The sequence below is a fragment of the Camponotus vicinus genome, unplaced genomic scaffold (assembly GCF_025532165.1).
Source record: "Camponotus vicinus isolate PSW18456_S1 unplaced genomic scaffold, iyCamVici1.0 SCAF_1, whole genome shotgun sequence".
In the NCBI taxonomy this organism is placed as follows: domain Eukaryota; kingdom Metazoa; phylum Arthropoda; class Insecta; order Hymenoptera; family Formicidae; genus Camponotus; species Camponotus vicinus.
In genome coordinates, this window is record NW_028141945.1 from 39,213,568 (window position 1) to 39,227,226 (window position 13,659).

General features: G+C 29.7%; 1 protein-coding gene across 3 annotated transcripts in view; it reads right to left on the bottom strand.

The window, feature by feature from the left end:
- The window catches only part of Sick (sickie), a 163,995-nt gene that overhangs the window by 119,639 nt on the left and 30,697 nt on the right, over positions 1 to 13,659 (bottom strand). For 2 of the 3 annotated variants that reach the window (XM_083091278.1, XM_083091271.1), the window contains exon 1: positions 6,334 to 7,035. The exons of the other annotated variant lie outside the window; for it this stretch is intronic. In XM_083091278.1, the coding sequence (XP_082947404.1) occupies positions 6,334 to 7,020 (687 nt within the window). In that variant the 5' untranslated portion in view covers positions 7,021 to 7,035. Of the gene's footprint in view, positions 1 to 6,333; positions 7,036 to 13,659 lie in introns of those variants that run through there. 3 annotated transcript variants of the gene reach the window in all.

A 13,659-nucleotide genomic window follows, 5' to 3' on the forward strand; every position in this document is an offset into this window, starting at 1 on the left:
TACAACGATTGTACATATAACTTCAAGTTAATTTTCAAGTTAGAAAAGAATTCTCTTCGATGATTAAGGGAAATTTTTATATCTACATATATCGTCGATATATCTAAAATTTGCACAGCAGACGCGTGTCATTCGCAGAAAGCGTATTACAGATTCAGATTTCGTCACGTCGAAATTGCTATAATTCTTTCGACTCACGTATAGCGCGCGGGAGACCGCTAACTCGCTCTTCGAAACGCTCTAACGAGCTCCGACATTTGCTTGGGGTCGTGCTTCTGATTCGACAGCAGTCCTATCTTCCCAAATATCCTATTGCCCCAAGGAGCAAGACGGTTCGCATCTCAATGCGTGCTTGCCGTATCTTTTCGTTTCTTTCTCTTTCTCTCATGAAGCACTTACTTAACAATACTAATCTGTATACTACCACCTAAATGTTATTTATCACACGTTATTTTAGAAATAAATATTTTCAAAAAATTATATCCAAGTGCTAATTACTCCGTGTACATATCTATAATAAATTTCCTTCTCTGAAATACTTTTAATTTTTATAAAAAGCATTGAATATACATATATTAATTTCACCTCTCATTTAAATAATAATTATTATTTATAATATTTATAATATTATAATATTTATAATATTTATAATATACTAATAATAATTATTTATAGTAATTATTTATAATATACTTTTTACAAAAAGAAAAAATATATCCCTCATATTTTATTTTATTTGTTATGTAAATATACGAATTTTTCGCATATAATTAATATATTAATGTGGACGAGTAGTTTAATTAAAAAAGGAAAAGGAGAAGAATTTGTCATTGATGTGGGTCTATAATTGCGGTTTCAACACTGCGGGACAATTCTGCGATGTAGTTCGACGCGTTTGTTCTCGCGTGAAACGTATCAGTACAATATTCGTGTGATGTGGCATTTCCACGTGGCATTTGATGTGGACGCAATGTGGCATAGACTCCGGAAGGTCCGAGAGTGTACGTGGAGAATATTGATTTTGCGTGTCGGGTGTCCTTTTTCGAGCGGCTTAACGCGAAATTTCTTTTGAGCATAATACATAAAACGATTATCAGAGACAAAAGATAATATTACGTAATAAAAAGTAATTAAAGAGCAAAAGGGAGGAAGAGGTGCTCTTTTTTTCTTTCTCAAATATGTAACAATTAATTTTTTATTAGCTTGTACATATATCTTATATGTGTACAAAAAATATGTAAAAAAGATCTTAATTCAATTATAAATGGAATTCATTAGATATACAATTAAATTAAATCCTCTTTTTATCCCAAAAATTTTTTAAATTTTAATTTGCTTTTTAATTTATTTTAATTTATTGCTTTTTAATTTATTTTTAGAAAAATTTATACGTTAATGACACGAAATTTGATTGGTTTTTCTTCTTTGGCAAGTAACGTGTGGAATAATTCTGATGGAAACTGAGCTGCAAAATAGCGACTAAAAATCTGCGCAAAGCGAAACCCAATAGAGAGCTGTGAAATCCCTTTTTCGTGATAATCCAGGTGTAACGCTGTGTGTGTCGACGTATTTATTTAACACCATTGCTGCAAACGCGTTTGCCTACCTCGATTATTTTTTTAGCATCCTGCTGCATCCTGTTATGCAAACGGATGAGTATTTATGTGTTCAGAGAATGGCGCTCGAATAAAAAGAAAAATATTTACCCCGACATGTAGCAATATTAATAAACTATACGATTTGAAAATTTAGAAAACATGCTCACATTCTTGTATATTTATCGTGTGAGTTATAGAGATTGAGAGATATCCTGCATCCTGTTAACTATTTTCATCAAAAATTCTAAATCAAAATGCTGAAAATTTTAATAGCAAAAATCAATAATATATTTCTTAAATTGAAAATTTTAATATATTCTTTTAATATTTATAATAATTCTTTTAATATTCATAATTATTATACTTTTAATATTCATAAAAAAATAAAATTTCTTTAATCTTATATACTTTGAAATAATTTACAACTTGTGAAACGTCTTTTATATTTACTAATGCATTTCATGCACGTGTATGAATCTATGACTCACTTTACGATTTGATTAAAGATCTATTTTCTCGGTAAGATGACTCGATAGACGGAAATATGCGCTTCGCCTTGGGGTAGGTTCGTCTCCATACCAAATATCGTAGAACAAACACAAACATATATGTACATATATTGAGTATCGACATTCGTGAGCACGACCTAAATCATTTATCGTACGATTGCCAATTTGCAGCCCCACGAAAATTGCTCTCGTCGTGCGCCCTCTTTCGCGCGTCCCCTTTGCGCTATTGCAACTTGTTCTTTCTCTACCGATTCCGTGTGCTTTAATAAAATGGTATAATAACAATACAAGAAAATTTAACTGAATAAAATTAAACAAAAATTAAATTTGATTAAAATTAAAATAATATAGAAAAACTCTGAATATAACAATACTTTTTTAACATGTAAAAGCGTGCTTCAATTCGTTTATTACTCATATTTTGTTTCACGAAAGCTGCAATTTCTCGCAAATGCACCGATATTTTCAGTAATATAAACTTATTATATAGCTAACAATAACATCCCCAACAATTTGCACGGATCGCTGATTTATGAATATGGATATATTGCGACATATGTTAAAGCTCATCCACTTGTGATAAACAATAAATGATGTCAAAGTTTTGTCAACCGTAAAAATTTTTTTTTAATTTTTTATCGAAAGAGAGATTAATAACTCAATTATGTGTTCCAATCGTGAAAAACAAAATGTAAGAGAAATGTTATAAATCTAACAGAGAAATAATAATTCATTACTTTATTATAATAAAACTTAAAGAAAAATTATAAATATTACAAGCGGATACTTCAAATGAGATATAAATAAAATAAAATGAAAATTTCTGAGTTTTTAAATATTAACAATATTAGCAAACATGTTTTATAAATTATACATGTGTGTCTTTATATGTTATAAACAGTAAAATTTGAAAACATTTTCACTTTTTAAATATTTCAGTATCGCACGGATGCATTCTCGTCATATGATATAAATTACATGGGAAAGAAGAGAAACAGACATGATCCAATAAGACACAAAATTAGATCGCTCATTTCACACGAATTGAGCTATGCGAGACACAATAATGACGCGAATATGTTTGCTTTGTCGAAAGGAATAGAAGCATGAGCCAATCCGGTTCTTAATAACGGGAAAGGGAAACAGAATCACCCTCCTTCCTGCGAGAAGATGCTGGTGCTATTCCCTAAGGCAAATATCACAAAAGGACAAATAGAGAAAAGAAACGCGAACTCTGTATTCCCCGAAATCGATCATCATGATATTTACGACTTCTATTAAGTTTAAATTATTAATTTTAAATCGTCATATGAGATAAAGCAAAATGAGATAATAGACAAATATATTATTTAATTTCTTCACACAAATATTTAATCATTTTTGACACAAAAAGTAGATTTTAATTATTATGTAAGTTGTCTAACAATATAAAAATGTATAAAAGCATGTTTAAGCATATTGAAGTAATTTAGAATTTACTTTACAGATTTCACTTATAAATATTATATAATTATTATTAATTATCATTAATTATTTTTTGTTATTTGGGAGTTTTTGTCTAGAAAAAAATTAAGATTGCAAGATGACTCAAGGTATCATTTAATTAAGAATTAATACTATCCTCAATGCAAAGTTGACGAGTAAAATCAACATTCACTTTGATCGCAATCTAATGAACATCCTTGTTTCCGTCTCGCCGAGGGCTAATCCTTTAGTGATATATATGTATAAGGAACAAGAAGGCGACAGTGCACCTTGCGTCCCATGGATACTGGTAGCCGATAGCATCCCTTAAAGTAAACATCGCGCAAGGGCGGATTTCTTGAGGGTTGATCAAAGTGCCTTCACACCCCCGGGCAACATATTTGATAGCCTTCGCGAGGATCGATCCTCTCGCTGAGGGAAATCTCGAGAGCCCTTAAGCGGTACATGAGCGTCGCAGAACTATGAGAATAAGAAATAGCAAAGAGAGCAATATGGGAATGTTCAATTTCTCGGATCGACTTGATTTTCTCTTAATAGTATAAAGAATAATATATTTTTAAGAATTATTTAAGATTCTTCAGTGATAAATAATATAAAATTGTGTAAAGATGACTCAGAAATTATTTGTCTCTAGGAAAGCATTCTGTAATGAATAATAAATTTTTTCAAATTAATTTGCTTTGCGGAACAATTTTGATCTAGATAACTCCAGGAGCTGTTATTACACTGCACGCGCAATCATTCCTTTCGCTTACTCTTTCCTTTCTAAGGTAGTATTATTATTTAACAGTCTATCAGTTCTTTCTAAAGACGGAGCAAAAAAACACCTATTATGCTTAAATATATACAAAATATTTTTCATACATTTAATAAGATTTAGATTTTTTCAAATATTTATATTTGTGTTATTTTCTTGCTTCTTTTTATTTATATTTGTAAATGTTTTTAAATAGTCGCTTTCTCTAAAATTAATCTGTATTAAATAAGAAAATTAGCTCTTAATAAAAAATTACATTAAATTTTCATTCTTTCTCCAAAATATTTCCCAATTTTATTTACTTATATCTCCATTTGTATATTGTCCGATTTATATCGCAGTCATATTCCTATGCTATGATGATTATTTCACGATTATTTTCGCAATAGACGATTGCGTGAAATCCGCGAATCGCCAACGGCGAAATGGAGCTAAATTCGATATGCGTAGCGCCGCGAATTTGCGGCTCGGTTTCCAAAATTAGCTCGACGAGAGGGTGTATAGGAAAATCAGCTCGCCTCAGGGGATGACGAGACTGGTCATGGGGTATAGTGAATATTACGGGCCTTTAGGGGAAAGGACAGAACGTGGAAAGAGAAACGTTCGAAACGAAGAAGGACGAATGTCCACGTTAAATACGACGATTCACCGCGTCCGCTTGCAAAATTGCTTCCGTTTTTCGATTAATTCGAGAACGTGAGCGCGTGCAAGAGAGTGTGTTGCTGACAGTTCATTTCGGAAGACTTGCATTCGGAATTTCGGAAATTTCCAGGTGAGGTGAGGATTAATTCGCTATTGCGAATGACAATGTCACTATCGTTTGTTCGATTCGTAAAAACAAGCGTATATACTATATACGTATATACGTATATACTATATACTTCATTCAAAATTAGAAAAATAGATCTTGAACTATCATTTTCGATATGTTGTCGTTCAGTTTATAATTTTATAATTTATATATAATAATTGTATAATAAAATTATAATTTAATGTAGTGAAACGCAATGTCTTTTTTTTAAATAGTAATAGTAATTTATCGTCTGCTTGATTAAAATATAATTTAATGCAAATTAATCCTTTCATAATTCAATATTTTAGTCTTCATTATATATTTTATGATTCAATAATTATAATTCTAAATAATAATACAACATTACGAGAAAGAGAGAAATCTTTTTTAAATATGATTTAAATATAATTTTTTTAAATATGATTTATCGCCCATTCAATTTGCAAAGACAAAATACGACGTTTACTTAATTTAATTATAATTTTAAAATGTAATTATCTTTCCAATATGAAATATCGCATAATTTAATAATTACAATTGAATTATACTTCAATGTGCTTGTAAAGCTTTTAAATTAAATAATTAAATCTCGCTGTTAAATTGCTCTTAATAATTTCAAAATAAAATTGTATACTCGAGTGCATCAATAATAGCGTGCAGTCACGTTTACAAGAATACTTTTTAACAGATAATTCATCAATCCTTTTCATTTTTTATCAATGTGCATAACTTAACTGATTTATATTAACGTAAAAAATGTAAATAAAAAAGTGTATTCTTTAATATTATAGAGAATTGTTAAAAAAAAATTTGACCACTAATTAAACGCATTAACCATTATATTGTACACGCATACATATGTAGTTGTATCGTAAATATTATAAAGAAAATATTTTTTACCGCTATGCGTATTCAATATAGTTTAAAAATAAATTATTTCTAGTAATTTGTCTTTATTGTGCTTTTAATACTTCTATCCTTTTAAAATGAGTTAATATAATTATATTGAATAAAATGTATTTAATTGTAAAGAATATTGATCGCGGCTGAATATTGATCGCACTGTTGTATAATTTATTACTGTTTTTAGTACCCGTTTGCATTAATCTTTGTAAATTCGACAGTCTTAATTAAAATATTTTGTAAGAAAAACTTGATTGCAAAACTAATTACAAACTAATTACAAACTACCTGCTGTGTAGTTTTTCCGCGATGTTGCCACTGATAGAAATGATCCGCGTTTAAAGACCATCCAGGTGCAAAGCTGAATCCCTCTGTCGGCGCTTGTGAACTGGAAACTGGTGCAACTGCACCACACATGCACATGTGATGACACAGCAAAGGATCTGGAAGCTCCGTATAAACACCCTTTCTACCGCTAAACCATCCTGCTATCGTGCACTTGTCGTTTAGCTGAGCCATTGGATCTTGATTGCATCGTGATTGCATCAGCATCTCCTTTTCCAAGGTGTATAGAGTCTCGAATTCCAGGAAGGACATACCAGATCTTTCCCCGATGCATGTTGATGTCGTCGATGACACTTCGAATCCCAAACCCATCTTGTCCTGGAACAAATCGTCATCCAACGGCGGTAAAAATTTCCTTGGCGAACGCTTGGGGCTGTGATGCGCCTGTTGACGTTCTTCTGTCGATGGTCTTCTGGGCGATTTTCGCTCGGTACAAGATTTTCGTGGCGATGTAGATGACCTACTGGGACTTGATGACGAGGATTCGTTTGCTTCCAAGCTTCTTTCCGGGATATTTCCAACTAGAGAGGGTATCAGCGAGCGCGAAGCTTTTAATCGACAAATTCTGCTCTTCGGCTTCGTCCCATTGCTGGTGCGTGAATAGCCCGCGGGCGTCTTGAGACCCGACATTGTTCCTCTTTCATTTTTCGAGTCGCTCTATGCAATTCGTTGAATAGATTTTCAAATATCCAGAGAGATCCAAAAAGTTTCACAGAGTTGACGATTCAATTGGATCGGTCCTTTTAATTAGAATTGATTGAAAATTCTAATCTCACATTACGAAGATTCAATGACGGAGAATATAATTGGAAAAATATGTGTTATATTTTGATTCACAATTAAAAAATTTTTTCTCTGATGTAATGATAATTATTGGATTTTTTAAATTTATTACATTTTCTTGAGTGTATTTCTGGAATTATTCTTTAGATTTCTTAGAAAAAGAAAAGAAAAATTTTTAATTGATAAAAATTTTATAATTATCAGTCTGTAAATTATTATATATGAATATTACAACAAACTCTTCATTTCACATTTAATTATAATAAATACTATGACAATGAATACTACGATAAAATAAATATTGTCTATCATTATTAAAGATGCGCGTATTATTGTAATAAACATATATAGAAAAACAATCAATTAATCATACTACTCGACACTTCACATTCTTGCATAATCAGTAATTTTCACGAAAAATTTCATCGATATCCATTGATCAACCTTGAAATCACGGGGACCGACACAGCAGGATGAATACACGATCATCCTTTCTCGGCAGGACTGACGGTACGGCTCATTGCAGGACGATGCGAGGCGTCGCGGCAATGAACGTGCGCACGCGCACATTACAATTGTATTGGGTGAACCTATACAACCTAGTTTGCTACCTAAATTATTTATTACATATAGTGAAATATTTTTGTGATGTAATTATTTTTTATGTATTTTCTCTCTCCCTTTCTCCTCGATGCGTTAAATATATAACTCAAAATATATCGAGATATCTGAACATCGTCCGCCTGTCGGTTACCTACTATACATTTTCTAATGTTATAACAAATTAATTAATTTTATATTTCTATTCATATATAAAAAGTTTTTTGAAAAACGTAATATAATTTTATAATTAATTATGCAAATTTATAAACTTGTTAAATTATATATTTACTCCTTCACTTATCTATTCAAAAAATCATGAATTAAATTAAGAGAAGCTGTGTAATATGATAGCATTATTGTTATGTTAAAATTTGATATTATAAAACATAGTGAGAATTCTCGCGAGAAAAAAGCTCTATTTATATATAAAATCCCTTTATCCTATTTCTTAATATGTCAGTAAAATATTGATAATTATCATTACATCACACATTTTTAAACAAATACTATGTGTTGCGACAAATAGTAAAGAAGCTTTTCAAAAAATTGAAATCTCATTTCTATTTTTATAAATTTTCTCATAATTTTTTTAAATAGAAACGGCTTTTCTCGATTACATTTTCAAAGGCTAATTAGATTTTATATGTTTCAAAAACAGTATATATACGGTAAATAAAATGAAAAGCGACAATCGAGAAAGAAAGGAGAGAAGAATAGCGATTATTTCACTCGTAGTGCGCCACCCGTAAATTTTGCGAGCAGTCGAGTTACATCGGTGTGGTACGCGTCGTGGTGTCGCACTGACTGCTTCGAGGCGTGAGAGCTTTTTGCGAACCTGACTGTAAAATTGGATTACCGTAGTTAATTGCTAGATACTAATGGAAATCGAGCGTATTTGGATTATGACGAGTGACATTCGAAGTAAAGAGAAATTTGAGGAGGAAACGTGACAATGAACGATTTAAAGAGACTTTATAATTTATAGACACACACACACATTTCTCAGGAATATATTACCAATAAATTTTCTTTTTATATAAAGATGTCTTATGATAAATTAAAATTTGATTTTCATTTAAAAGTAACTCTTGAAAGAGAAATCACAATTTAATTAGATCGAATAATTCGCCAGTTTACTTTATCTATTATGTTATTATCTCTCTTTTCATTCAAGAAAATTATTAATATTAAAGAGATTAAAAAAGTAAAAACAAATAAGAGATGTAACTTTCTAATATTTTAGTCCTTCTATTCTGCCAGACACACGTGCTTTAATACATTTGTAAGCATAATTCTTGAAAGACAAAATATTTTACTGAATTAAATATTAATTAGCTGCTTTATAAAATGTATTATTAAATAATAATGAAATTAAACCTCAATTTAATATTATTTCAAAACACTATTTATAATTATAATTTAATTTTTATTTAATAATTTATAATTTTATTTAATGAAATAATAATTAATTTATAATTTTATTTAATTAAATAAATATTTTTAATAACTTATAATTTTATTTTTTATAATGTTTCTTTTTCTTGAAAAATTCAATAGTCTAAGTTAATCTTTTAAGAAACGAAAAAAATTAAGTTTAATTTTTCTTTCTTTAAATTATCCCTAAAATATTATATGTATACATATAATAATGTAACGTATGCCGATCTTGTAATGTAGATTGAATTATATTCCAGAGAGGAACAAACAAATTTCTTTTATAGTAATTCTTCTATCGCAATTGAAAATATATCGACAATCGAAAAATCATTGACAAAATCCGTCCGGTAATATCTCATTTTGACGAGTCCTCGAGGGTCATCAAAAATTGAATGGCGGCATGATAAAAGACCGTATCCCCGAGCGATAAGAAATGAAGAACGCGTCTGTCTCACTATTCTCGATATCTCGATCGTTGCCGAGATATTTTCCGACATTGGCAGGGAATGTGACGGAGGCGATGCGGGGACAAAAATCACCATCCCGACGTGTGTACACGTGGGGTGAATATTATAAAAGCGTCATCCTGATGAAGGAAAAGGTACACTACCATGCCATTCCACCCTTCGAAAAAGCAGCCCTCTCTTGGCTACACCGTATGACGAGTGCCGACACAATATCACCCCTTACTCCTCGCAGTCTCCCGCAATTCCTCTAGAACGAATTTACATATTTATGGCGAGTGTTTGACGCACCAGAAGATTTCGAATGCATGCTAACTAATAAGTTTGCGCTGCTTGTTGCCCGGGTGACATTAAAAGCCCAGTAGGGTTGAGGGTGATGTTAATTAATATAATCTTGACGCTGAGATAGTAGGATAAGGGTAAAGAAGGGAAATTTCCGGAAAATAATATCAAATATCTTGCATAATAATTATAGCATAGATTAATAGACATAATATAACATAGGTAGTATAATACTTTGAAAATGTTTTGAATTTTAACTATTATATAATATCTAATATTGTGTGTGTGAGATTAATTTTTACACATTTAAAAATATATTCCGGAAAATAAAATTTTAAAAATTAATCTATAATTTTGAATATTAAAATATTTGAATTTTTTAATTCTGAATTTTGAGAGTGTTTAGAATGTCAAAAAATTATTATTATAAAGCAGAGACATGATAGAAATATTTAACTCTTGAACTTATTTTTATTTTCTCTTATTCTTTTTGTTTTAATTAATGACAAACATTTTTTCTCAATGGTTTTTTTACATTATCTTATTTTAATTTTCTTTTTATTACACACCCATTATACAACATATGTGTTATATGTATATTTTTTACTTTTGACTGATCAAAAAATGTTACATGTACATTCCTCATTCTGCTATAATTATGAATAATTGCGTTATGACGAGAATGAAATGCATCAAAACAGTAGAGTCGCCTTTAATTATGATTTATTGAATTATGAGTCTCCTTTAATATGATTTATTTCAATCAAAAAAATTATCTTTGAAAAAAATGGAAACACCGAGAAAAAAATTTGTCAAGGCCTCAAAAAACTGCGAGCGCTCTTAATATCGCATAAGCCTGAGCGAATAATGTCTCTTTATTAGCAAAACCTGTCGAATCGATATGAAACCCCGTACGCAAACAAACATACAAATGGAAAAGAGTAGGAGGTAGCGGGTGATGGCAGCCAAAGGGTCGTCGCAATAATTAATAAAGCCGCACCATCGGGCTTAACGCTGTCGCGATTCCTCGCTTTATATTCGCTTTCCGGTCTTCCTGTCGACTTACTTTTCCGTTTCCACGAATTCAATATAATAATGCACCCGCGCTCTCAGGCTAGCCCCGCGGCTTAGCATTTTAGGCCAGAGGTTCTCAGCCAACGATTCAAAAATTATCTGATCAAATTACAAGAGACTAAATCATGCTTTTATAATGATAGCAAAAATGTATCTCATCATGTTGAATCTTTTTAATAATAAAATAAAATAATAGTAAAACAACTTTCATATATGCAATTTAAATTTCCACATTTGTTTCTAAAATTTTTCTTTCAAAAACTTTTAAAATTTATTTTTATTAACAGTATATATTATAATATGTATGTGTATGTCTAATATAAAAAAGCTACAATTTATCTATATTTGTCACAGATGTTTCCGTTAATTTATTTTTTAAGTAATGTATATGATAAAAATAATGGAGATTAAGATAAAATATTGTGAAACTACTGTCTTGCAGCATGTATAAATCTCAAAAATTTGAAATATTTAGTTTAGGTATCTTTAGATAGCAAGGCTTGCGGAAGAAGAACCGTATTCACCGAATCTATTGCGAAGGGTAGCTTAGCGGAAAACATTATTGCTGTGTCACTGGCCTCGGGATTATTGCGAATCATTTTTTCCACATGAAAATGAAACCCTCTAGATACATAAAAGAATTTTGTAATTGCAAGAACAAAAATTTTATCATTTCAAACTTTTTGTATTAAAATTTTTAATATATATTTAATATAACACATTAATCTAATCTATATTATATCTATAATATAAAACAAAATATCACACACACACACACAACATATACACAAAATATTATTTTTTAATTTTTATACTTATAATGTTTAATTCGCGAATAATTTAATTTCAAATATTATATGTGTATATAAGAACTGCATGTATGCGACTTGCATGTTTTATCGAGAATATTAAAGCGGTGCAACTTTCGTTTTATAACATTTATTTCTATTATTAGCGAACACGATCCTATTACGTTGACCAGGCGATTAAGGCCTCATTTGACAAGATATCGATTACAGATTATAGATATCGTATTCATGATCAGTTCGATAAAGTATAACGGAAATTCTTGTAAGGAGATTTTTTTTTTAATAAGGTATTAATGCTTTTGCTCCATATTCTAAAAATAAATAAGTATCTATGCTTGAATATAAGCATTTGTAACATATATGTCGTTTTAATTCGACTCTATACGAGACTATGCTTTTATTATAATCGAAAAGTAAGATTTAAAAAAAAAACGTATTTATAAAGGGATATTACCTATTTATAAAAGAGAAGAAAGATTTAAGAGAACGAAAATGGAGAAAAAAACATCGCGTATAGAGGGGTGACGATCCACGTGGAATAAGCGGTCAAATTCCATACATTCTCGAAAAAATTGATACAAAAGCGATTCCCTATTTTCTTTATATCAAGTTGATCCCCCTACTATTTTGGGGCTTGTTTGATGTTTTATAAATGTCATTAATTTCAAGAAAGTCTGATCAGCGAATCGTTTTCAATATCGTATATGTTGTAAAAATGTTCTTAAAAGGCTATAAATCTTAATATAAAATTGATAATGTCAAACGTTTACAATATTTCAGAAATAATTTTTCCACGCATAATTCTTTCTAATAGTAATGTTAAAAAAAGTTTCATAAAATTTCTGCAATGGTAAAAGCATTAATATTTAATTAAAGTAATATTAATAAAATATCAAATAAAAAGATTACATTGATAAGGATAAAAAAATAAATATATAAAAATAATTATAAGAAGAGATTATATATTTTGTGGAGATAATAATATAATAAGAGATTGTGTTTCTGTCTTTAATAAATTATATAACAACCTGAGTTGATTATAAAATTCATTTGGATTCATTATCAATTTTAATCAAACTCTAATTTCGATTGTAATGTTTATTGATTGTTTAGTATTTTAGTGAGAATATAATATTTAAATCACATCTTTGGCATACATGTCGCCATCAGACGGAACGAAAAGAAACTCGATAGATATGCTTTTATGTGGATAAGACTGGATTCATTAATTTTAAATTTTTATTTTCGATTCGAAAATCATTCTAGGTTCTTTTATATATATTGCGAGTTTATTGTAAAATCAATTCTTTCATAAAAAAAACTTAATTTTTTCATAATTAACAAATTTTAGATAGATTGACGTTTCATAAAAAAGCCTAAGCATTTCGTAAAAAAGCCGAATTTGCAAGAAGCCTATGACATATTCATATCAATGTTCATTAAATTATATAATTAATCAAGAGTTATAAGCAACTTTTCTTGTATGCTTTACAGCAATCTTAAATTAATAAAAATTGTTATGTATTAATATATTTATATCTTTAATATATTTAAATTAATTTTTAAAGTATTGTGTAAATATCCTTGAAAATGTTTCTTAATCATATTTCTTCATGATTAATCATATATCAAATTCATTCTAAATAAATAATAAAATATTTTTCTTAAATTAGTTTTAATTATAGCCGCATGTGTGCTTATGGAAACCAAAGTCAACAATCGTGCGGAGAATTGCAGGAAATGATGGAATTTTTGTAGGCGTTTTCATGAATGAGTGGCAGGTAGTATGTAGTACGTAGGGCGCCATGGGCGCATGC